The sequence below is a fragment of the Protobothrops mucrosquamatus genome, unplaced genomic scaffold (assembly GCF_001527695.2).
Source record: "Protobothrops mucrosquamatus isolate PMUCROS unplaced genomic scaffold, P.Mucros_1.0 scaffold203, whole genome shotgun sequence".
Classification (NCBI taxonomy): Eukaryota; Metazoa; Chordata; class Lepidosauria; order Squamata; family Viperidae; genus Protobothrops; species Protobothrops mucrosquamatus.
The window spans coordinates 410,226-437,596 of record NW_015386558.1 but is presented as its reverse complement, the minus strand read 5'-3'; the positions used below and the strand labels follow the sequence as shown (position 1 = coordinate 437,596).

The following is a 27,371-nucleotide window of genomic DNA, read 5'->3' as shown; positions in this document are numbered from 1 at the left end:
TTTATGATTTTTGCAAAGAGCTGTGCATAATTGTCATGGCTATTTTTACACATTATCTGTACCTATAAAAATAAATTCAAGATGCAATTACTAACCGATAACAAATGTTTACCTTGTTCAAGAAATATAGCCTCTTCACCATTTACATTCTATACAAATTTATTTGTTATATTCTACTAGCTACTGTCAGCACACCATATTCAAATTATATTGCACTCTGAATAATACCTATTTGAGGGGGGAAAAAAGGTAAATGCGACCAGATTTCAGGAACATTTTCAAATTCTATAAACTCAGTGAGACAACATTAGTGTAAAAGAAATGGCATCTTAGGTTTTTGGGCTCAGGATACACAATATTATAAAAAATATTATATGGAACAATTTGTACCAGCCACTATGCTGGTTGATGCCAATTTTTTTTAACAGTTTCATATTGCAATAAAGACGTACACACAGGCACAAACATATCTATAAAGTATTGGTTGGTTAGCTTTGCATGCTCTGAATTATGTAGCAATTTGAAGACTGTTTAGTAATCAGATTTATAATATTTCTGGTTTGTTGGTTATTCTAATTAACCAATTTCTTTCCAGCAGTCTAGGAAAGAAAACCAAGGGAGAGATGGAAGGCAAGTTAAAAATAATCAAGATACCCCAAATATCTTTTAAAGAGCATTGCCTGAGATTATTTTTAGGAAGACCTGAAAGATCTCATTTCATTCTAATGCACCAAAACTAGCATGAACAAGAATCGATTTCTACCTCCATAGATCGATCTTCTTATAAGAAATTCAGATAGTTACCAATGGAAACAAACTTTGAGAACTTTGTAGTATTACTTTGGTTAGGGAGCTGAAGACACAAGTTCTCCCCTTTTCATCCAATTGTTTCCCAGTCTATTCAAGGTTATTTTTCTGACCGTATTAACCACCAGTATTAAGCTTTATTCAAAGAGCTCCCAAACTTTTATAAGAATGTTATAAATATATGATGTTCCCCTTTGGGGAAGCCTAAAATAAGTCAAAAGCCTTTAGATTCCTAGATTACACTTAGCTTAACTTTACCATCTGAACTTCAGCAAATGTGCTCGAGGTCTTATTCAACTTCAGCATTTAAATATGTTTAAATGCTGACCATTTTGGCACTCTCCAGATATGTCAGGGTATAACTCCCACCACAAAGCAATTAGTTCTACCGGATAGGGATGATAGCTGTGGCCCAATAGATTTGGCAGATGGCAAGATAGAAAAGTCAGTTGTAGACAATGGAAATTGAGCATTCTGATCACAAGTCATATTTATTTAGAAGCAAGTGTTACCGGTTTCAAAAGATTTCCCCCTTCCCTTTGTGATGGCACAGATAAGGACTTGCAGGCTCTGACCTCATCCTAGAGCCCTACTGCAAGTACAAACTCTGTGCAGCTGCCGAACTTAAGCAGCCTTCTGAACATACGAACTGTAGGCATACATATCCAGCTTTGTTCAATTTGCCATAGGAAGTTCTCAAAATCTACTCAGCAAGTGCTGAACAAATCCCTGGATGTAGTAAATGAATGTCCTGCAGCGCCTATGGCATGGCTGCATTTCAGCTGGTTCTGAAGTCAGGACTCAGTACATATAGAGAAGGCATGCCTGGAACAGCACAGGATTCTTTAAATCTTGATCCTACAAGTCACTGCATCAATCTAGTGGTTTATATAAATCTGTTAGACAAAGAAGTGGTCTGTAAAATTAAAATGACAGAAAATCAACATAAAGAAATATATATATATTAATAAGTTTCTGTTATATAAATAACCTTTATAAAAATAATCTTTAATTCTAATAACTCACCTCTTTTTTAGGCTCTGGAAAGCATGCATGAAAAATGTTTTGAGGTTTAGGTTAGAAAAAAAATAAAATCCAAACTCCAAAACCTAAGAAAAACCACTATTCTTAAAACCACGAATTTTATCTGACATTATAAAGGCACCATCCCCTCTATTTTTTTTTACGGAGTACAGTTCGTGGGAGAAGAAAGCTCTTTTAGAAACAATGAACAAAATTGCTAAACTTTCCTTTTTTTTCATTAGTCTGTAACTTATCTGAATCCTTTTTTCGCCAGGTGAAAGACTGGACATGTGAAAGACTGGGCTATTGTGCTGGCATAAATTCCCAATTAAATAAACCAAGATGAACAAATCTCCAAGTTTACCTTCTTACACTTAAGGCATAACACAACTACACATATAGGAAAGTTACATGTTGAAATGCATGATTTATAGTGTTCAAAACACTACAAATATTTTATTTAAATAACTTTGCATTTTTTTTAACCTTGCTGGAAGTTCAAACGCTGTTCTTGGTTTGTGCAACTGTGATGCAACAAGGTTTTTTTTTTGTATGCTGCTGAGACAACAGTGCAATGGAACAGCCAAAAATTAGGCTATCAGTTTTTTTTTATTATCTTTACTTTAGTTCAAGGCATGCTGCTTGATTGTGTGGAAGATCCAGTCCATTTTTGTTGTCCAACCACCATGATGAGCATCATTCATCTGTTTCATGAAATACTCAAGTGCTTCTTGTTCAGTTTTGTCTAGTGCGAGAGTCTTGCGTATATATGCAATGTCGTCAAAAGACTGTAGTTCTGGCATCCCTGAACCAAGCATCATAGAAAAGAGGTTTATGAAGAGGTTGGCATGTTGTCGGATTGCTAGGTAGGCCTTGTAACACATTTCTTGGAACCTTGAAAAGAGAAAGAAAAAGCACCCCAATAAAGTCCTATCAGATTAGCAACACGCTGGAGATCAGCCAACAAAAACATTAGCATCCTTCTGTTTAAAAAGATTACGTGGCTGCACATTTTTTTTTTGAGTGTTAAGGAAAACAATTCTACAGTACAGACTCACTCAATCTAGGCCCCTTCAGATGTTCTGGATTACAAGTCCCCAAATTCTCAGCCATCAGGCAATCAGATCATGTGAGCTGAAAACTGTAGGAGCTGTAATCCAATACATCTGGAGACATGTTGATTGCCAAAATATATATAACTTCCAAGGATTATCTTTCGAGAAATCAAGTTACATTAAATGTAAGAGTAACAAATATTACTCTTAAGAGAGCTTTATGTTATTCAGCTCTGTATACTTTTGATAATAGCCACCATCAACAACCTCCATATTCAGCATTAATAAGCATAGTTTTCATGTAAATACATACAGGAAGATAAAATGCAGCTTTTTTATATGAGGCTTACGGGTGGTGCCAAATTCATTTGCAATTTTCAGTGCAGAGATAATAATAAGGCCAAGATGTGCCTTTGCAAGTTTTCCACTTGCAAATTGTTCTAAGTTTCATGGAGGAAGGCTTATATTATTACAAGATTCCAAATTGTACATGCAGTGAAATATTCAAATTAAGAACTAAAGAGACCCGATGGTAGACATGATAGACAACAATACAGCTTCCAATGATTATTCATAAAAATCTGATGCTAGATTGGCCCATCACCATCAACATTACCACCATCATTATTTTAGAATATAGAATCTCAAATAACAAGTTGGAAGGGACCCTGGAGGTCATCTAGTCCAATCCCCTGCTTAGGCAGGAAACCCTATACCATTTCAGACAAATGGCTGTCCAGTCTCTTCTTAAAAACTTCCAGTGTTGGAGCATTCACAACTTCTGGAGGCAGGTTGTTCCACTGATTAATTATTCTAAGTGTCAGGAAATTTCTCCTTAGTTCTAGGTTGCTTCTCTCCTTGATTAGTTTCCATCCATTGCTTCTTGTCCTGCCTTCAGGCACTTTGGAGAATAGCTTGACCCCTTTTTTTCATTAAACTAGACATACCCAATTCTAGCAACCGTTCTTTATATGTTTTAGTCTCCAGTCACCTAATCATCTTTGTTGCTTTTCTCTGCACTCTTTCTACAGTCTCAACATCTTTTTTATATCATGGTGACCAAAACTGGATGCAGTATTCCAAGTGTAGCCTTACCAAGGCATTGTAAAGTGGTATTAACACTTCATGTGATTTTGATTCTATCCCTCTGTTAATGCAGCCTACTACTGTGTTGGCTTTTTTGGCAGCTACAGCACACTGCTGGCTCATATTTAAGTGATTGTCCACTAGGACTCTGGGATCCCTCTCACAGTTACTACTATTGAGCAAGGTACCTATACCTGTGCATTTGGTTTTTCTTGCCTAAATGTAGAATCTTAGGCTGAGAGTTTTCCAGGATCTGGTTCCTCTTTCATACCCTGTAAGGAGAAATCCCTAACTGAGACTAGCACTTCTGCCTGAAGAAACAGGAAAGAGGCTTTCTCCGCATTTTAACATGCTTCAGCAGATGCATTCCTTTTTATTTTTCACAAATCAGCAACCAAAAAAGCTAATACAAGGACTGCAAGATCCATCTCACAATTATTACTATTGAGCCAGGTACACCTGTACCTGTGCATTTGGTTTTTCTTGCCTATGTAGAACCTTACTTTTTTCAGCATTAAATTTCATTTTATTAGATAATGCCCAATGTTCAAGACTGTCAAGATCCTTCTGTATCTTGAGCCTATCTTTTGGAGTGTTGGCTCCAGCTTGGTGTCATCTGCAAATTTGATGAGTTCCCCATCTATCTCCTCATCCAAATCATTGATAAAGATGTGGAAGAGTATTGGGCCTAAAACAGAGCCTTGGGGTACCCCACTGCATACTTCCCTCTATATCAGTGTTTCTCAACCTTGACAATTTTAAGGCATGTGGACTTCAACTCCCAGAATTCCACAGCCAGCAATGCTGGCTGTGGAATTCTGGGAGTTGAAGTCCAATGCCTTAAAATTGTCAAGGTTGAGAAACACTGCTCTATATAGATGCCGTTCCATTGAGGACTACATGTTGAGTGTGGTTGGTCAGCCATTTATGAATCCATCTGGTGGTGATTCTGTCTAACCCACATTTTTCTATCTTACCTAGTAGTAGGTTGTGGTCCACTTTATCAAATTTCTATGTTGTTTATGTGGCTTACAACATTAAAAAGACATTTAAAATATATGAAATGAAAATATCTTGGTTGCTATGCCAAATTAAAAATTGTTGCTTTCCAAAACAACGTGCAACAGAACCTTGTTATTTTCTAAAGAATAAGAAGGTCGTGCCTAATCTGTTTTCAAGGGCAAGCCGTTCTACATTGAAGGGGCTGCCACTGAGGAAGTCATCTTCTGGGCCCCAATTCCCCTTGAGTAGTGGTTACCTGTACTACAAATACTCCTCTCTAGCTAAATTATTTAGAGTGAGCAGGTTCTGCTTGGAGAAGATGATCCTAAAAACATGAAGGACCTAAACCATAAATCACCAACCGCTTCAATTATGTGAATTTCCCACAAATTAAGTGCAACTGTATTGTGCCAAATATTCTTGTGATAGCTAAATTTTTGAATTCCCTTCAAGGACAGCCACATGTAAGGCAAAGTGCAGTTAACTGAAAGATAAGGAGGATGTGAGTCAGCACCTTCAGTATTTGGTAACATTGTTTTGTGGTAATCTCTCTATGATCATATAGTAGACTGTTGCCCTTTGGCTTCTAGCCTGTTTTTTTTCTATTACAGTAACAACAGTGCCTCACAGGCATATGTAATTATTTTCTGAAAAGTTTAACTGAAAATTGTGGCCCAAATTGTTGCTGCTACCTAATGCACAAGGTTTTATTCAGGAAAACTCAAGGCAACCCAAATTCCATTTTCTCTATAAAACATAATTTCATGTTATTCTACTGCCCTGCAACACTAAATTTGGTCAGACCAAATAGCATTTCTATTACAGATTACTCACCTTTCGAATTCTCTTGTTTTGGTACATTCTTGTGCTCCTTTACTAATCACTATTAAGAAATCTTGTGTTAAGACAAATGGCACACGCTCCCGTTTGTAACCAAACTTCTTCTTTTTGTGATCCAAAAAGTGTCCAAAATCAATGTGAAATAGCTGTGGAGAATATATTTCAGTTTGTTATTAATATGAAGAAAGAGCAAATGTTAATTTGCAGAGAAGAGCGAGAAGGCTCATAAGGAGACTGGAGTCTAAAACATATGAGGAACGGTTGCTGGAATTGGATATGTCTAGTTTAATAAAAAAAAAGGACTAGGGGTGACATGATAGCAGTCTTCCAATATTTGAGGGGCTGCCACAAAGAAGAGGGGGTCAACCTATTTTCCAAAGCACCTGAAGGCAGGACAAGAAGCAACGGATGGAAACTTATCAAGGAGAGAAGCAACCTAGAACTAAGCAGAAATTACCTGACAGTTAGAACAATTAATCAGTGGAACAACTTGCTTCCAGAAATAGTGAATGCTCCAACATGGGAAGTTTTTAAAAAGAGACTGGACAACCATTTGTCTGAAATAGTATAGGGCTTCCTGCCTGAGCAAGGGGTTGGACTAGAAGACCTCCAAGGTCCCTTCCAACTCTTTATTCTGTTATATCTGCTCAGATGTTTCAATCCATATGCCAGGTACAAAACAATTCTATATATATTAGTTCTCTTCAAAATGTACTAGAGAACTCTGGCATTTATTAGAAGTTTGTTTGGAAAACCTTAACTATGCGGTGGGGGAAGATTTCCACAAAACAATAAAGTTTCCAATGAAATGAAAAATATTGGGTAAATTTTAAAGAACGTTCTCAGGTCACATTTGTAGTGGTAAGGTCTAAGTTTCTTTGCTTGTGTCCCATGTGAATGTTACTATAGCTAAAGGTTTCTACAATGCAAAGAACACAGGATACATGTCTCTATAGGATCCTCAATAGATGCACAAAATATACCTCCAACATAGAAAATACGACAATAATTGCACCCCATAAAGATACTGAAAGAGAACTTATTTGAAATATTTTTACCTGTCCATCATCTTTTACCATAATATTGCTATTATGACGATCACCAATTCCCAATATAAAAGTAGCTACACAATAGCCAGCACATGAACGAGTAAACAAATCGATAGCTGGATCATACCTAGGAAAGATAAAAATGTTAGTTTGGGTAAAGACTACTTTGTTATTTTGGATGTGTCAAATAATGTAGAATAATTATTAATTGTTGTAGCTATCTTGTAATAATCTTACAAACCTTTTTGGCAAAGGAGAAAGTTTTTTATTTTTGAAGATTTTCAAGGTTCATTTTCAATTAAAGTATTAACACCATGATTTTTAAGTTAACAAAATATAGACAGTGCAAAATCGTATGTACACTATATTGAGTATCAAAGGAAAAAGAAAAATTGCTTTACTTATGAAAACACAACCAAGAAGATATCACAAAAATATCACAAAAATCTCTTACAGACTGACAGAAAATAATCACTTTGCGTTTATACTTGTCCAGCAATCTCCCAACACTGGCAGACTTCAAAGGAACCCTGCTGTCCAATAACTTGGTGATGAAATAACAAACCTTATTATATCTATGCTGTAGATCATTATAATAGATTCCAGTGCTAGCTGTTTTGAGCTGTCCTCCAAAACAACTTTTACAGTATTTTGCATTTTCCAGCTGCCAACACCCACCATTAATATACTATCTATCACATAAATGCAACCGAGCTTCTGTAACATTTACAGAAAGATTTTTCAGAAGATAACAGGGTTGTGCATGCTGTTATATCACCCTAACTTCACATCTCAGCCACAATCAAGGAAGCTGGATGATCAGAACCAATTATCCACTGAGTTCTATACTTATTAACATGTTCAGTGTTTTTGGGTTGTGAGCATAATAGTTTTTAGCAGAGAAAAAGCTAAGGTGATGGGCCTCCATCAAAAAGAGATGATTTAAACAAAAATAAAAAAGGTTAGTTATTCAACTCACATTTCCCCTTTGTTCTTGTCTTTGAGCCACTGGTGTAATGTGTGGCTGTTGAATTGCAGTGCACCTTTAAGGCCACCCTTGCACTGGATTTGCATGATTGTATGTGAATTTCTCACAACTTCAATAAGCCCCACACAGTCACCAATGGATAAGCATCCATAAGGTAGCATCCTACAAAAAAAGGAACATGACACTTTTTGCTTTTGTTTTCCAATATAGTTGTCAAAATATTAGCATATGAATATGTCCATCAAACAAAATGCATAGGTACACAACACAACCCTACGCAATAACTAGGTTTGGGTTTTCTAATACAACCTAATTAACGTCACACCCATCGTTGAGCTATATTGTCATTAAGAGATTTTAAAGAATTGTGCAAATAGTTCCAAGGGCTCAGGCATATATATTTGTGTATTTCAAACATGAGCCACTCACATCATATTTGAAATAGAGAAGTTTCAAACACAATTTGTGGTATAGGGTAAGATCTGTTCTTTCATATGGAATATTCCACTGTGTATGCCTGACAGGGCTTTTCACAAATGTGTACAATGGAGATACACAAACATTAGAAACCAGTGGTACTTTCCTGAGCTGCTTGAATGAAAAATATATATGCAAAGTTACCCTGCACAAAGAAAGAGGCTGCAAACAAATCTGAAACATTTGCAAAATCGATAAAGCCATATAAATGATGCTGTAATGTAAAGTTAGCCGCAAACTCTTGATCAAAATCATATTCTTTATTAGACAGAAGCGGAAAGGAAAAAGACAAATAGAACTATTGGCAGAATTTACGAATACTTGCCTAAGATCAAGGCCTTGGTTTTGCCAGATGTTCTCCATAATTCGAATTATTTGAAGCGTGAGCATATCCTGGCGTAGGTCTGGATAAAAAATGCATTATGTAAAGGATGAATTTTAGAAAACTGAATATAGTTTTTAAAACTTTGGGTTTTTTTTTAATATAAGCAAACTTAACAGTATTTTTTTTTTATTAAGATTGCTTTAAAGAGTGTTAAACCAGCTGGTGTTAAAATCCAATTTTTAATCCAGGGATGTTGAGTTGAGGAATAACATTTACCAACTTTGTGATAGACACTATGGGGGACAGAGGCAGAGATGACCAAATATTATGGTCAGTTCTCAACTTCAAGAAAATAACTTCATTGGCCAGGTAAAGGTATTTCTTTTGTGATACTATTAGATCAGAGTAAAAGAGAACAGGAACAAGTAGCCCTGCCCCTGCAATGGCTTCTCTGTTGAACAAAGCATCTATTCCACCCAATGCTTCATCAAGAACACTGTAAGATCCTCAAATGTATAGAACAGGGGTAGGCAACCTTGGCTCTTTTATGACTCGTGGACTTCAACTCCCAGAATTCCTGAGCCAGCTGTGCTGGCTCGGGAATTCTGGGAGTTGAAGTCCACGAGTCATAAAAGAGCCAAGGTTGCCTACCCCTGGTATAGAAGGAAGTTCAACTATGCTGGTAGCGTTGTTCCCTAGGCTGAAAGTTCCCCTCTTCACCTATTTCTCATCCTGTCTCAATTCTCTGTAAACCAATTGCCTTGTCCATCTGAATGGAAACGATGTGAGTTTTTGCTAGAAGATCTCATGCAGATATGAAGTACCAAATTCCTTTTTTTTTTTTAAAAAAAAAAAAAAAAGGAAATTTGGAGTATTGCTACAATGTTATTTTCAAAATGAAAAGAGGTCTCTCACATAGGATGCAATAAGTATAAACTGTTCGATAGAAAAGATTGTCCTCCTGCTCTGTGTGAAACCTTCACCTGATACCATTATGCTAAACAAGTATGAATACATTTGGATTTAGAAGGTCAAAGAAATACCTTCAGAAAATAATCTGATATATATCCTGGGATGCATAGGGACTACAACTGTGTGAGCGTCCAAAGGATATAAATTCATGTGAAATGAATATTTATGCTAGGATATAAACTCTGAATTGGAGTGTTTCAGGCAGGATAATGAAAACAACAAAGCAGAAATTACAACAAAAAATTATTTTTTTTTACCATCCCCATTTTTAAAGATGATCTCATTGTTCTGAAATAGCAGCTCAGACATGATATCTGGGTTTTCCCAATTAAGCCATAATGGTCTTTTGGCAGAAGACATAATCCTGCATTCCTCAAGCCTACAAAGAAATAGATAACTGTTTAAGCATGTGTGTATTCGAGTAGACATAAATTATTAGATTCCTGTAGATCCCTTAGAAGTATAGTAGATTTAACCTTTCACTTGTAATGATCATTCTCTAATTATAACATGGAGAAATGAAAATGTGTAACTGTGAATTGGTTTTAACCACAAAACATATTCAGTCTAAAGCAACAGTGTCACTGCACATGGCATGAACCAAAAACTGCATTGAAAAAGCCATACTGAATTGAAGTCTATGAAAACATTTGTTGGACAATAATTCAGAGATGCTACTTTGAAGAAGTAGGTTCTCCTTAATTAAAATAAGCAAATAAAACCACGAGATTGCCTTCTGATTAACCCCATTTATTATGGGGTTAGGCCCCATAAAAGGCCCATCTATTCCGTGCGGCCGGCCTGGCGTAGTTTGATTATGTTTTAGTGCGGGTTTTGTATGGGGTATTTTTAGAGCAGGCCTGTTATTTAATTTGATTTTAGAACAGAAATTTGTGTATATTTATCGTGGTTTTTATTATCGCCTGTTCACCACCCTGAGTCCTGTAAGGGAGATAGGGCGGTATATAAATTCAATAAATAAAATAAAATAAATTTGATTTTGGAGCAATTTAGAATGTATTAGAACAGAACTTATAAAACAGTTTTAAATAGAGCATCATACATTGCTAATGCTTTGATCAATTTAATTTTATATAAGTGTATTTATTGCAACATTACAATGTTATAACTCTGCTATAGTGAAATAGTTTTATAGAACACAGAACATAAAGGCACACATTTGATCTGACTTCAGCTTTGATCAATTTTGCAAGTATCAGTGTCAACTGAAATTAGTTTTCCATTTGGTTTTATTGGTGCACTAATACAGAATTAATTTTATTTGGAATGTTCATTCTTAAATAGAGACTGAAAGTGAAACATGGACTTGAATGTAGATAATCCAAATAAAGCATGTTATTTAGGTACAATATATGTGTGCAAAATGAGGTTGCAACAGATTCTTCCGACTTTATTTTTCCAAATTTGAAACATTTCAAATTTGAAATATTTTGCATACTTTTACTTCTAATCAAAACAGAACAACTGCAATGGACATATGTATAAGTAGTTAGTAATAGGAAAGATGCAAGAAAGCTAATTAAGAAGCATAGGTTCAAAGAACTCAACAATGATAGGTTTAACAACCTATCAGTATAGTTTCAGTTTTAATGTGTAGACCCTAGGATTTAACTACAACCAATTAACTCCAGTCATGGAGTAAAAATGAAATCTGAGTGGGATACCAGAAACATGGTGGCCAATAGATATTCTTTCTAGGTCACTAAGACATCTATGCTGACTCAAAAAAGGGAAACTATTTCTCCCTGGATGTTAAGGAGCACACTGATTACTTTTTTCTAACTCTTGAAGTCTTCTATATATATCATTGCATTATTTGAAATAAATAATAAAGATATTTTATTTTATTTATTTTATCACACAGCTTTTATTCATTTGTTATGCTCTCATTATTATAAAATGTAACAATTACTTTGCATCATGTTATTTTTTCTAAGGTTTCCCACTGGTTTCTTCATGCCAATAAATTTAAATTTTTCTTGGGCCACCTTAGCTCAACAGTCTTTATCCCATGAGTTACAGCATCAAATCAGGATGAAGGAGACAAAGGGAACTCATACTTTAAGAACTCATGTGTCGATACCATCCTCATCATCCATTGTTCGTATTCCATGTATATATTTATGGCTCTAATTTCTGGGAAGGAAAAAAATACCTCAGGGTTCCAAGCTGATGAGCAGGATTGAGAGGAGATATGAAGCCCTGCAGAGCATCCATGAAGTCTGGCCGCCTCATCTGCTCCACAAGGAATTTCATCTGTACCTGTTTAATGACAGCAGTTTAGTGACAGTCCCATACGTGTCAAAAGTTTTACTTTTAGCATAAATACCAGCATGGTATTTGAAGCATTCCAAAGGGAAAAAAATACAGCAAATTCTACACAGGCTGCTTTCTAAATATGTACAGTTAAGAGCCAGATTGGTATAGTGGTTAAGGTGCTGACCTAGAAACCAGGCATCTGTGAGTTCTAGTCCTACCTTAGGCATGAAAGCTAGCTGGGTGACCCTGGGCTAGTCACTCTCTTTAAGTCACCTTACAGGTTGTGGGGAAAATAGGAGGAAGGAGAGCTACTTATGTTCGCCACCTTGAGTTACTTATAATAAAGGCGGTATGAAAATCTAATAATAAAATTAAAACATTCCACAATCTTAAACCTTGTTTGGCTCATGCATAATTTTACCTTTTGTGTTTCATCCTTTTTCTCCTGTTTAAGGATATCGGTGAGGTTAATCAATTTTTCCATAGCTTCCACTTGCCGGCTCAGATGTTTTAGGTACATTCCACATGCTCGGCAGTAGGAATCCAGGAGCAGACCAAACCTCTGGCTCACATTTTTATTGTGCATTTCAGACCTAATATAAAAATATCTTAAGTAATGATACAGATTGCTAAAGATGTTCATAAAACATATTCAATTTTATGTTATAATAATGCTTTAATATCATCAACTTTTTTGCATTTATTTTAGAGCCAAAAGAATTACTGGAAGGTCTTGTTTATCAAGTATATTTTCAACCATGTAAAACATTAAAAAAATTAAAACTATTCAAAAGCTTCTTATTCACAAGATAGTTAAGCTTAGATTCCTTGTCTTATAATAAAAGGTATTATAATGTAATACTCTTTAAGGGATATGGGTGGTTCAGAAAGTTGAAAAATAAAAAAAAATAAAAATATCTAAACTTACTTTAAATGCCAAAAGAAGAAGTGTCCTATTCTCTGATTAGTCAGTGCCTTCTTGAGTAAAAATCTTACCAAGAGGTTATCCAAGTACTGTTCATACTTCAGAACCTAGAGATAATGATGAAATTGAATTGTGATTGGCATTATCAGTATTTTCAAGGCTGGAACACCCCTGATGACATCAGCATAGCTATTTGTGTACAAGTAGTCCTTGCTTAATGATAGTAATTGGGACCAGCTGCAACAATGCAACTCTGAGCCTGTTGTAAATTATCTGAATGACGAACACAATGACGAAGTGGGGACAATGTGATGGCAACAACTACAAAGATCTGACATAAGTCCCCTTCATTTAGCACCATCGTAATTTCACTGAACAAGCAGTCATTCAATGATGACATCCTGTACTATGTTTTCTGACTGATATCTCTTAAGCAGGTATTGGGTTTGGTTATTGGGCGGGTTAATGATTTAGGATTTTATTTCATTTTTTAATGATGCTTAATTGTGAACTGTAGATGCTTGTATCTTGTGCAGCAATGACGTTTCACATAGCTGCCAATAAAACAGTTCTTTTCAATTATATTTTTCCTGGCTCTCCTCTCAGTAATTCCGAATCACTTTTAAAATTTCATGAGAAACGTTCTGTCATACTGTCCTCGGGAAATTTCATCTAACTATGTAAATTTTTGAATGCCTGTACATATGATAGAAGCACAGTTAATTCAAACGGAACACAGTACCTGCACCAGCTGAATCAAGTACTGAGAGAGTTTGTCATCTGTCAAGTATTTTTCCAAACACCGAATTGCAAAGGCTCGCACCATTGGGTCTGGATAATTGCAGTCCAAAAGCTCCATTGCTTGCTCAGGCCTGATTTGAGGCCAATCTTTTACCAAGCAGTACATCTGTGTGAGATATAGTAAAGAGAGCAATATCATGCCTACAGTCATGAAAACAAGCTTCTGAGTCAGACCAAATTCTTCTTAGGCTAATACCCTGCTTCCAATAGTGGACAAACAGATATCTTTAGAAGGGCAGTAAGAGGATATAAGATAATGACTGCCTTTTAGTTCATAGTACTTGGTAGCTAATGGTGCCCCATCTCTGAGTATGGATGCTCTACCTATTCAATATGCCCAGTAGCCCCAGACAAGCTTATCATATCTCATATTGCATCAGATATAATATTATAGCATTCTACTATAATGAAACATTAAAAGTCCTGCTTAATAAAGACATTTTTAAGGCTTTTGTTCAACAATAGAGTTGTTACCTGGGTTACTTCATCCCTGGAATTCCATTTCACAGACAAAAGAAGTTTAGGTAGGATTTCTGGCATAGATACACAGTAGTGCCTGAAAAAGGAGATGAAGATAAGTATATTGCACAAATAATTCTATGTACTACTTTCTGTATGAAATTCATATAAAACATGAAATAATATATTAAACTAAGGATCGTATTTTTTTTTTTTAAAAAATAAAGTTTGTTTGAAAAAAACATTCCTAAATATCAGCAGAATGCTTATGAAAAGAATCCCTTGTAAGTCTTAAGGCAGGACATGGGCCCACAATCCAGAAAAGATATATAAAATCAGTGTCACCAATATAATCTCAAAAGACCTTGGTGGTTTTAAGTAATTTAGATCACCTAACACATTTAATGCTTTAGGAATAATCTCCCAACTGGAACTGAAACTGAACCGTGTATATTTAGAGGACTAATACATTGCTTAAACAAATGCAGATAGCACAAGCTACTCCCTAGTACAGTGGTTCTCAACCTTTTTAATGCCGTGACCCCAACCGGTCGTAAGTCGAGGACTAAACCGGTTGTAAGTCGAGGACTAAACCGGTCATAAGTCGAGGACTACCCAACCGGTCGTAAGTCGAGGACTTTCCCTGCCCGGGAGCGCCGCACATGCGTGGTTCCGCCCCCTGCGCCGGCCGAGGTGTAGCTGGCAAGCGGCAGAGACGGAGCAGGCCGACCACCAGCTGGCCCAGCCCAAGGGAGGTAAGGCACCCGCCGGAAAAGGGGAAAAAAATGGTGGACAAAAAAAATGGCGGACAGCCTTGCTTGGCGACCCCCGTGAAATGGTCAATCGACCCCAAATGGGGTCCCGACCCACAGGTTGAGAACCACTGCCCTAGTACATTTTCTATTCCTACCTACAGTACAGTCTAGAGTCGTTTACTTATTTATTCATTAAGAAAATTATTATAGCTGTCTAATTTACTTATAGTGACTCTGGGCAGCTTACAGAAATAAAACTCCATATTAAAAAAATCAATAAACTCTACCCAGGTTGGGGCAGCTGGATCATACCTAAGGACCATAGACACAGCTATGCTCTGTAATATCATTTACATACTGAAAAGCTGGTTGTTATACCTGTGGCTCCAAAGGAAGTCTTTTTCTTGTTCAGTTATTTCAGATAAGGGGTCTCTAGTACAGATTGCCCGAAGCTGCTCTTTATCGTTGTCTCTTAACTCATTATCTCTAGCTATTCTGTTACTCTGTTGAAGAAAGGAATACATAGAATCATTCATATAATGAGCACCGTGTTCAAATGTTGTTGTGTCCAAAAGTGCTCAAAAAGACTTATTTTATCTTCTGAACTAGCTGATGGAAAACTGTGCTTGGGAATATTTCTGTCGTGTGTCTTACAGGTTTGTAATGGTAAAAGCGTTTCTTTGTTCATCACTAAACAATGCACATGAAGTTCAGGAGATCTTCAAACAGGTTTTGATACTTCCTCCAATGGTTCAAAATTACAACATTATAGACATGGAAGATTTAACATTTTTCCCCACTATGATATAATTTGACGAACTAAAATCTGTGGTTTTTTTTACCATAAATCAATAATCTTTCATGTATTTATTTTTTAAAAAAATATGAATTTATTTAAAATAAAAGCTATTCAATGACTTACTATGGAATTTTATCCAAAGGAGGGCAATAATATTAATGAGCCTGTTTGGAGTTTTCAGTCAGGTGAGGACTCAGGTAAACAGTAGTTTACTTGGTTTCTCCAACAGGTGAATACAGATAGTCATAATTTTATTGTTAGATCAGGTCATAACACCGAACTCATACTATTAATACTATATAATTTTGAATTTTGAAGATGTAAAGCAACTGCTATTTTATTTTGGTACCTAAAGAGCAGGTTGATAGCTACTTTTCTATACACAATGACCTGTGGCTCATTGTTCATGTTTTTAGCCCCAAGAAAACTAGGGAAGAAAAAAAAGTCCTCACCAGCCCTGCATGGTTGTAGTTAAATCCTTGTTCTCGAGAAATAATCCAATTGGCATGTTCTTCTATTACTGACATGTCAGGAAACTTGACAGGACTGCTAAACCAATCAAATTCCAGTTCCAAACATGGAGTTTCCTAAAGAGAAAACATGTTCTTTCATTTATAGGCAGAAATAAGAGTGAAAATAGAAAACTTAAAAGAACTAAAATGTTTAACTGCCTTAGATCATAAGTACTGTTTCTTGCACCGAGAAAATAGATATATCTGTTGAAAGTTGGAGCGTGAATTTCTCCCTAATACTTTTCATGCTAATTAGTTGTTGTTTTGCCTGTATGTTACAGTACATGGAAGAGCCATGTGAATCCTAACTACAACCCAAAATATTTTACAACCTTATTATTGTAAAAACAGAATGATACACAACTTTTCTGCTCAGAGTCACATTTGGCTTTTGAGTGACAAGAACTGGCAAAAAAGTAAATGAAGCATGGACAAAAATGGAATTTAATTTAAGCAAATTTTAAAATTAATTAAAACTAAATACAATTAATATTATTCTGCAGGTGGTTGACAACTTCTCTCTTCTGTAACTTTAAAAGTGACGGTTCGCCTAACTTGAAGAATAAATGAGGCCAACCAAATCTTTCAAGGATCTTGAATCTATGCTGGGGTATTTTACAGACAATTATTAGGAATTATGATCAAAACCCGATTTAAGACAATAAAGTAAGCTAGAAATTGGCTTGAAATATATTATTATAAACACAATGTGAAATCATAGCAGTTATTTCCTTTCAGATGCATTGAATTCTTCCCAAGAATTTAGAATGCTATTATGTATCGTTATAGTTTAGGTGCAGATCCAAGCTCTGTGGCCTTTTGTAGTTGACAGATGGAAATTTTTTCAATGCACAGATTTTCTAAGTGCCATCCAAGATTTTTTGTTATGATGCCCATTATTGGGGCCACCAGTTATTTATTTGTATCCCACCTTTATTATTTTTATAAATAACTCAAGGTACTGAACATATCTAATGCTCCTTCCTCCTACTATTTTCCCCACAACAACAACTCTCTAAAGTGGGTTGGTCTGAGAGAGAGATTAACTGGCCCAAAGTCATCCACCTGGTTTTCCTAAGGTGGGATTTGAACACATATTCTCCTACTTTCTAGCCTGCTTCTTTAACCACTAGACCAAACTTCTCTCCAGTTATACCATAATCTTTCAGCTTTGATTTTCAGATCTCGGTACTTCTTGATCTTCTCCAGTTCTTTGTCTTCTACTCTTCTCTCCCCTGGTATTATTGTTATTATTATGGTTGGTCGCATAGTCAGTCAGACGCTTAAGACCGAATTTGACATTTTTATCTATCAATCGAGTCCTTAGTATTATTATTATTTACCTTATTTGGGTTGGATCCGGTGACTCCAATGGGATTAAGAAGGTCTTCCAACCCATGGGGTACAGGCCACAGATTCAGAGCCATTTTGCCAGAAACAAGAGTGTCTGTGTAATCAAACATGTTAATATTTCCCCACGCCAATGGGCAGTGCTCCTTCAAAAGAGCAAACAATCAGTGTTTAGTCTCCTCTATTAGTAAGATATTGCAAGCTCAGATTTAAAGGAAATAAACGAGGAAACACAAGTCACAGTACTACTTTTATCAATCAAGACAGTACAAATGTTGAGAATATTTTTTAAAAACATCAGTTCGTCCTACTTCATTTCTAATAGTTGATGAGAAGAATTTTACCTCCTTTGCACCCTTTCTGCCTTTAACAGAGCAGATAGAAAGGCAAAGCCGAGCAGCACGTGGAAGATCAAGAACGAGCATCTCATACTGCAGCCATTCATTCCATCTGAAAGATATGTGTTAATTGCCAAATATTTTTCAATGACATGGTAAATCAAAAATTGGCAACAAAGATTTTTAGCGGTTACCCATAACTTTCTGGGTAGAATTCAAGCAGCTTATTTATTTAATCTAACCGGCAGGTACAGCACAATCACTGGTCACCTAGCTCAGGGCTTTTCAACCAGTGGTACGGGTACCACCTGTGGTACATTGGCACCTGGCAGGTGGTATGCAACTATCCTAGAAAAGTGGTAGCGGGGGAGGGGAATGAGTTGAACCAGTGGCAGCACCGCACAAGCCTGAGCGAGAGATGGCTGGAGCTGTAGGGCTGTCAGGGCTCAGCGGAAGCGCCAGGATCAGCGCCAGGCTCCAGCTGGAGCTCGGCACTGATCCTGGAGCTTCTGCTGAGCCCAGAAGGAGCACCAATCAGCTGGAATGTTGCAGCATCTCCAGGGTCTTTTGATTTACATTCAGATGCTTGGCAACTGATTCATATTTATGACAGTCATAGTGTCCCAGGGTCATGTGAAGTGACCAAAACCTGCTGCAACCACCCAGCAGATGGGGGGAATAAAAACCAAACACCCCCCATCCCACCCCCGCTGCCAATCCTCAACAGAAATGCTCACAACAATGAAAACCTCGGACAGGAGGAAGAACACCGCTGGGTGGGCAGGCAGGTGTCTTGCTCAGCTGTGTCTTGGGGGGCACTTTTTTCAGTGCCATTGTAACTTTGAACAGTCAGTAAGCGAACTGTTGTAAGTCAAGGACTACCTGTACTTTATCACTTTTTTCCTTTTTTTTTTTTTTGGTCATCAAGTTTTTGACACCTTGGTAGGCAACTGTTGGTACTCGGATGTTGCCATATCCTAAAAGTGGTACAATAGGTGAAAAGGTTGAAAAGCCCTGTCCTAGAAAGCCCTAAAGAGGCTTAGGAGCTGATTTCAACAAGAGCTAATCCTGTTATTAAAAGCCTAGACAAATTTTAATTCCTGCAAATTTGCAGGAAAGGCTATTCTGAACGTTCGTTCCATTTTCAATGCAGCTCTATTAATGCTAGCCAGCATGTCCTATGCCATTATAAAAACTGAGTGTGGTATGCACTGAACACTTTCCCCCTTATTTATGTCAATTAGAGAGAACAAAGGAGAAAGATTTCAGTTTTAGAGTTAAATAGTTCAGTTTTAGAGTTGGCTATACTGCACCTGCACAAAGTATAATGTAGGGATTACATAATCCCAGGAAGAAGCATTCTAACACTTGTTCAAAGAAATTAACTACATGAAAACAAACTGTCCGGATAATGGTCATGGGCAGTACAAGTAATCCTTAGCTTCTGATGTCAATTGGGACAGGAATTTCTATTGCTAACTGATGCAACGTCACAAGACAAATTCATTCTTGTTTATGAGCAAGGGCATAAATTGCCTAAGCATACTCTAACAGAGAAAATTTGAATCTAATCATCTGGATTTGCTCATATAAAAAAATATCAAACTAAGCACAAACGTTAGTTGACACAGGACCCTTCGTTATGTGAAAAAGTAGCGTACCACAGTAAGCCATGTATCCTTCTACACTTGGATACCAGTAAACACATCCTACAATTTCATCTTCATGATGTGCTCTGTTATTATAAAAGGTTAGCTTACTTTTCTTTATTTCATTTATATCATTTACCTCGGATTGGAGCAAGGTACTCTTTGAGTATTCACGTTATCACATAGAGGCTCTCCTCCATGATAGATACCAGTTCGGACATAAATCTAAAAAAAGTATACACTGGTTCAAAAAAAGCAAAATGTACACAGAAAATTAATCAATTGGCTGGTAATTTTTTATGTTTGTTTGTATCCTGCTTCTAATATTTTTATAAATAACTCAAAGTGATTAAGGGCAACTCTTAAATTAAATAGAATTAGCAAGTACAGGCCAATAAAAAGTTGTTTTCTGTTTTAACACAAGAATTTACCAAAATTACTTTTATTTTATATTGGAAATCCACTGCATTTGAGACTAAATACAAGTATTAAAAACTCTGTAGAATAAAATCAAGGCCCTGTGTAAAGGTTTACTGAATTTCTGATATAGTTCAAAATTTGAGTATGCAAAGGAAAAACAAGTTTGTAACAAAGTATATTTTAAAATGATCCAAATGGTGAACTACAACACATACATTTCAATAAGAGGTACCCTGCCACCCTCATCAGAACATTTACTAATCAACTTCCATTTTTAATTGGATTGTTTTTGTTAGATACGCCACAGAGTTCAGAATCAGGTATATTCAGATGTTGCTAATCGAGAACACAACTATCATACTCGCACATCCAGAGTTCCTCTCCTACCTTGTCAATGTCCCGAATATTTACATTTACGTAAGTAGCACAGAGAATCTTAATTCTCAGATGACTGTTAATAGCCCAGAGAGATTTGGCAGAAGCTTCCCCATTCATGTAAGGAGTAGCTGTAGAAATACGTCTAGAATAAGATGGCATTGCAAACGTATCCAACGGCAGTTGGGCATAGAGACTCTCTTTAGTCATCAGCATCAAATTGGGCATTCGACCAAGCATGATACAGCTCCGGATATACTGAAATAGGTAAGTAGAATAAAACAAAAGCACAATGACTGTCCTGGGCATACCTCTTCTGAATCATATTTAATTAGCTAGGAAGTTCACAATGTCAGCACGGTTAAGATTTTGCTATTTAAGGCCAAGAAGGCAACACAACATCAGAATCGAATGCAGGTAACATGCAAGACTCAGGCTAAGGTTAAATAAAGTGTTACCATTTTATTTCAAACGGTTGACCTGGAGTCAATAAGACTGATTTCCGCTATATAACAATACATTATATGAAGTGGAATATTCAAAACTGAAATTTCTCAGTAAACCTGCTAAATAATATACACATTAAAAATAGCTTCAGAGCATCATATTTTGCACTATGCTAGATCAGTTGCATTTTTTTTATTTACACAGGTCTGTTTCCCCCGTAATTCCCCAACTCCAGCTTGGATGAATGACATTAATTCTGAAAAAACACTTGATATACACTTACCTTATACTGACTCAGTGGGTGCTTTTCTAACAAATACTCATCACAGCCACAGACTTTTAAAATATATTTCCCCTGGTACTCTAACACACAGAGTTTTAGCTGTTCTGATGATAGCAACATACTGCGTGTTTTTTTCCTGATTGCTTCAGCAATTACTTGTTCTGGCACATAATCATGATTGATTTTTAAGGTGTACTTCTGTTTGTCATTGTTGGGGGAGACTATAACCCAAATCACTACTATTATTTGACCTGAAAAAGAGGAAAGTTGGTTCAGGTTGCAATTAAGAATCATACCACGCCACAGCAGACAGAAGGGAAAAGCTCTGGCTTTTATGTTACCCTATTTCAACATATCTTGAAATTAAAACAAAATAAAAAAATAAACAGACCCCAATCACTGAATACTATGCATCTTTTTTTGTCATTATAAAGGTAACAATTATGTTACTGGGCTGCATTAACAGAGGAATAGAATCAAGATCACGTGAAGTATTAATACCACTTTACAATGCCTTGGTAAGGCCACATTTGGAATACTGCATCTAGTTTTGGTCACCACGATATAAAAAAGATGCTGAGACTCTAGAAAGAGTACAGAGAAGAGCAACAAAGATGATTAGGGGACTGGAGGCTAAAGCATATGAGGAACGGCTGCTGGAATTGGGTATGTCTAATTTAACGAAGAGAAGGACGAGGGAGGACATGATAGCAGTCTTCCAATATCTCAGGGGCTGCCACAAAGAAGAGGGAGTCAAGCTATTCTCCAAAGCGCCTGAAGGAAGGACAAGAAGCAATGGGTGGAAACTAACCAAAGAGAGAAGCAACCTAGAAATAAGGAGAAACTTCTTGACAGAACAATTAACCAGTGGAACAACCTGCCTCCAGAAGCGGTGAATGCTCCAAAACACTGGAAGTTTTAAAGAAGAGACTGGACAGCCATTTGTCTGAAATGGTATAGGGTTTCCTGCCTGAGCAGGGGGTTGGACTAGATGACCTCCAAGGTCCCTTCCAACTTTTATTATTATTATTATTATTATTATTATTATTATTATTATTATTATTATTATTATTATTATTATTAAGGTGAGTAAAGCACAGGATTATAAATTGGCACACTGATATTGCAGGGTGAGAGGCAGAAATCAGTAAACATGCTTGGATAGCTTTCAGCTGTATCAGCAGTAAGCAGGTCAGATAGAGGATCTCAGGACCCAGAGATGCTGCACCTTTTCTGGTTCTGAAACAAACTGAAGGGAGCACAGGGAGGAGGAAAGAGGGAAAGAGAAATTGCTGAACAGAAAGAATCAATTTGGGAATAGTTGGTGGAAAGAGGAACTGATTGTATCAAGTCAAATTTCTCCTTGTTTAAAATTGTATTAGAAATCTAAACAGCAAAACTGGAGGAGGTGGGAGGGGCGAGAAAGGCAAAGGGAAAATATAGTGGAAGGATATCTACAATCTTGCTACAACGTATGAATTCCATTTAGGAAACAAAAGCTGAACTCACTGCTGGCTTACTATGCAATAAATAACAAAAACTTCCCAAAACTTTGTCATTGTTATTTATGTAGAAAAGAAATGGTTACACCAAAAAAATTGTACCGAATAGATTAGTTTAAAAACCTGTGTACATGAAACCAAATAAAATCTTTATTATGGTCACAGTTAAAAGTTTGCTTTAAAATGTACAGTATAAATTCATAAAGTATCACCCCATTTCTCTGAATGCCAAAACAATTAATTAATGCATTTTCTTTACCTTTATCAAGTTTGCTGTATATATGCTTTGGTAGGTCAGATGATTCTATGTTTGGGGGACAGACGTACAAGGCTCTGCTATGGGGCGCATTAGCATCTCGTAGTTCTACTGCTTCTTTACAAACGTTAAGAATGTTTCGTCTGAAATCCTGAACTTCTGGATCCTTCACCAAGTCAAACTCACAAACGGGCATGCCAATAGCAAAACCTAAAAAGAAGAACACCTCCTTTGAGTGCGAGACTCCACCATCTCATCTCAAAACCTGCTAGTGATCTGCCAAAGCCAGGGGTAGGCAACCTTGGCTCTTTTATGACTCGTGGACTTCAACTCCCAGAATTCCTGAGCCAGCATGGCTCAGCATGGAAACCTCTCCCTTTCCCCTCAGCATGGCTGGCTCAGGAATTCTGGGAGTTGAAGTCCACGAGTCATAAAAGAGCCAAGGTTGCCTACCCCTGGCCAAAGCTCAGCTCTGGGCTTGAATATCAAGCATGTTGCAACTATCCACCAGGAGGTGACCCAAGGGCCGTGGGTGGTTCTTCAGTACAAGCTAGAAGATGTAAAATGCGTCCCCTCGTCACGGTAATCCAGTTTTAAGCAAGATGTGTTAAACAAACAACAGAAGCCTGGCTGAAACAAAATATTAAACCATAAACGTACAGTAAGAGTTGGAATCACACATCTTGTTAAAAGCCAAAAGCAAACCACATTCCCCTTCAATATGGGATGGCTCCAGGACTGCGCTGATAGCAGGTTCATTTAGTGAAAAGGGGTATGATTTGTTCTATTTGGGGGATAAAGAAATAGTTTAAAGTCTTGATGCCACCACTCCAATATACGATACATTTGGTGTTCTTTTAGTGTCTATGGAAATTTTCAGACATACAGGTCAGAATTGCCCCAAAGGTGCATTTTCAGAAGGCAACTGGACTTTCTTGGTTTTTTTCTTTGAAGACATTTTGCTTCTCATCCAAGAAGCTTCTTCAGTTCTGTTTTTCTAGTGATTTTATCTTTTCCCTTATCAGCAATATTTTCCTCTAACATAGGAACTTAGAACTGGCAGAGGGAGAACTGACATCCTGTCTCCCATTCACTCAGAGGATCTAATAGTATATGGAACCCTGCTACTATGTGGACAGAAAACCTGGGTAAATTGTTTCTGTTTGGAGACACAGAATATCATGGTTATTTACAGAATTATGCAGATAGTCCTCGACTTGCAACTGTCACTTAACGACCGTTCAAAGTTAATAATAGTCATGAAAAAGGTGCTCATAAAACATCACATCCCTATCACATGACCATACAAGCAGCTTGCTTTTATGACAGGTTGCAGTGTCTAAAAATCACATGACCACAATTTGAGCTCTTTCTTCCAGTAAGCAGCAAAATGCCCTTTTGGGAGAATGGATTCTCTTAATGACCATGTGATTTGCTTAATGAACATGTAATTCAGACCTATGACCACGTGATTCATTTAATTTCCACTGTGAATATGGTCAAAATATTGGGTCTAGGCATGTGGGCACCCTGACTTATAACTACAATGACTTACAGCCAAAATTCTGGTCCCAAATATAGTCCTAAGTTGAGGATTGCCTGTACTCTTCTTTGTCACAAGAGGCACCAACTGCCCCTCCCCTGTCTTTTCCTTTCCAGTTAGCCCTCTATTTATCTTAATAAAATGGAAGGAATTACCATTTCATTGAGTTGTTCTAAAAGTTGGCTCATATGAAAGGATAAAAGCAAGGAATGGTGAATGACAAATTAAGTTTTGATTGTATGTTAAAAGACTGTTTCATTACTGGAAGACTAAAGCAATCTTTTTGAGCTGTTGAGCTCATCAGTTTTGGAAGTGTGGACTCAGACATATACTGTAATTACAGCAACAGAGGTGAGCAAACTGCATATTCACAAAATGGCTATCAGCCTGGTTGATCACAAAAAAACCATTTGTTTGTTCCCCAACCTGTACAATATTTCTCTATTATTTAAACATATTTTTCCTACTTTGAGGGCCAGTAAACACACTTCTAAACAAAACACTGGATTTAAATCACTCAACATTTAAATTTTCTTATATAGTTATTTATTATATTTTTAAACTAGTCCAAAAAAGTGTACTTTCTGGGCAGATTACAAAATTATTTAAGATACTAAAAAGAGCAAAAACATAAACAATAAAAGCGCCCACCCCTTAGGACTGCAAATACCTCAAATAAATGCACAGAGAGCTCTATATGAAAGGAAATATTCCTTTATATATTCTTGCCCCAAGCAATTTAAAGATCAGCACCACCTTAGATTGTGCTAGAAGACTGACAGTCAACACAGTTGATGAAGCATTAGAACATGTACTAAATTATTATTTTGTATACATGATATTGCAGAGATGTATCTCCTTACACAATTAAAATCAGGTGAAAGGTCATTCAATCACACTTTCAGAAAACTAACAGTGCCTATCATATGAATCATCTCTCCCTGAGGTTGGAGGGAAGTGAGACACCTTTCTTTACAAGTACTTTAAATTGCATGCAGTAAATCAGATACAGTTGCAGTAAGCAATAAATCATATATAGCTGCAACAAATTAAGACAGCAAGTCTCACCAATTTCTCGATTCAGAATTTTCTCTTCTCTGTTGCCCACCGGTTCTATAACTTTTAAAAAAGGTTGGAAGAGCCGCAGATCACACAATCGCCGGGTTTCATCAAAGAATTCTTCTCTTTCTGCTTCTTGAGTAACACTTACAAAAATGTAAGATGATTCGTCTTGAAGGAGCTGATAGAGCGGGTACTTTCTAGCTTCTTTAAAGAGTTCATGTTTAATATTTAACAAGGTGGCCTCACGGAGGCATTCTAAAGTCACTATCATACCATTAGGTAGAAGACATTCTACTAGTATTTTTGGTGGCATTAGGTGCATGCCCCATAATTCACCGGATGATGGTCGTGGAGGCATTTTGTTAGGCCTCTTCTCTGACTATTATCAAAAAACTATGATTGTAGATTCCTGTAGGAAAGACTAAGTAAAGTTAAATAGGTTTATGTGAGTTTCACAATCACATTTTATCTCATATATCACACCTTTTGAATTATGCATTACAACAATGAATGCAAGATTTCTCAACAATTTTCCTTCCAGTCTTCATAATTAGATTAATTGTACCACCATGGCTCATCAGAAAATTAATAAAACTGCAAACCACATTTGACCAGGAGAATGTTTGCAGTGACAAAGTATTTCGCCATGCCAACAGGGACCTAAAAACCTACCCAATGGAAATTAGGAAACAGAAATGGCAGCAATCAAAGATTGACAAATTTGCCAGAACGGAACAGAAAGGCAGAGTGTCAGATATGCATTTATTTATTAAATTTATCCCCTCCCCCACTGTTCAGCTGACACTGAGCGGCTTACATCTAGATAAAACAAAATTCAATGGATTAAAATTACAAAAAATTGAAACAAGCTAAAAAAAACCACAACGGTTTGGAAGGGAGAGGTGGACCCTATGCCAGTTGGCATAGCCAGGTTTTAAGGCTTTTCCTGAAGGCTGAAAGAGGTATACAGGTATTCCATCAGAAGTTAAAAGCCACACAGTTCTGGCCAGTCAGTTTACCATGATATATATTTGGTTGTAGTGGATAAGGTTCTCCCCTCCCTATCCATTACCTCCTCCAATGACAGCCTAATCAGCAACCTGAATTATTGGATAGAAATATAGTATGTTTCAGTTTCTAATTCTTTTGTTTTTAAGAAGAGACTGGACAGCCATTTGTCCGAAATGGTGTAGGGTTTCCTGCCTGAGCAGGGGGTTGGACTCGATGACCTCCAAGGTCCCTTCCAACTTTATTATTATTAATTATAAGAACATCCATATTCGAATAAAGTAAACCCCTTTACTCAAAAAACAAAAACAAAAACCCACCCATTCCAAATGCAAGAGTACATGCAGTTCTTAGTAGGTCCTCTGAATTATATTTTAATAAAGTAACAAGGAAACTTTGCTACATTTGCATGTAGTAAAGTACATATGCTCATCATTTTTTGCTCTATGAGAGAACTTGTTTTGTGCTATACACACATGGAAGAGTTCTCACACATATAGTGCACATGCATATCCACTTAACAGACCTCCATTCATGGAATTTTTAAGTTTAAGTCTCTCAAGTTAGACTTTGACCACTCTAGCACATTTTGGAGAGCAGGTCTCAAGGTAATTCAGGTTTGAGAATTCCTGCACTAACCAATAAAAGTACAAGTGGATCTTTTTTAAAAACGCAAAGAATTAAAATATTTTGAATTCAACACAGGCAAAATTGGACTGTGCCCAATTAATATCTCCTAACTAAAAAAATGATGTTTACCCCAATAAAGTCAAATACAAACTTCAGCTATAATCTTCTTGTTAGTCAGGGTATCAACTCTTCAAAAGATTCCCTAGAAATAGTTTTTAAAGCTTTTTTTATTACGCTTGGAATTAAGGTACAGCATCATTCGAATGTTTGTTACATATCTGATTTGTTTCTGCAAGTTAGAGATGATGATGTGATCTTCTCATTACCCATAAACAAAAGCACAGTACCTGCAG

At 36.7% G+C, this 27,371-nt stretch overlaps 1 protein-coding gene across 1 annotated transcript; it reads right to left on the bottom strand.

Annotated features, from left to right (window-relative positions):
- Positions 1-1,268: 1,268 nt before the first annotated feature.
- On the bottom strand, positions 1,269-25,794 carry PIK3CA (phosphatidylinositol-4,5-bisphosphate 3-kinase catalytic subunit alpha). Its single transcript, XM_015813924.1, has 20 exons — positions 25,387-25,794; positions 22,779-22,985; positions 21,018-21,268; positions 20,300-20,545; positions 19,632-19,717; positions 17,850-17,955; positions 17,499-17,651; positions 16,096-16,230; positions 15,223-15,347; positions 14,105-14,186; positions 13,572-13,736; positions 12,833-12,936; positions 12,326-12,497; positions 11,801-11,907; positions 9,882-10,003; positions 8,653-8,731; positions 7,842-8,012; positions 6,872-6,989; positions 5,808-5,959; positions 1,269-2,724 (listed from the first exon to the last, which is right to left on the bottom strand). Exons 1-20 carry the CDS (start codon positions 25,736-25,738, stop codon positions 2,454-2,456), a joined length of 3,204 nt encoding a protein of 1,067 aa, XP_015669410.1. The 5' UTR covers positions 25,739-25,794; the 3' UTR covers positions 1,269-2,453.
- Between the last annotated feature and the right edge of the window lie 1,577 nt (positions 25,795-27,371).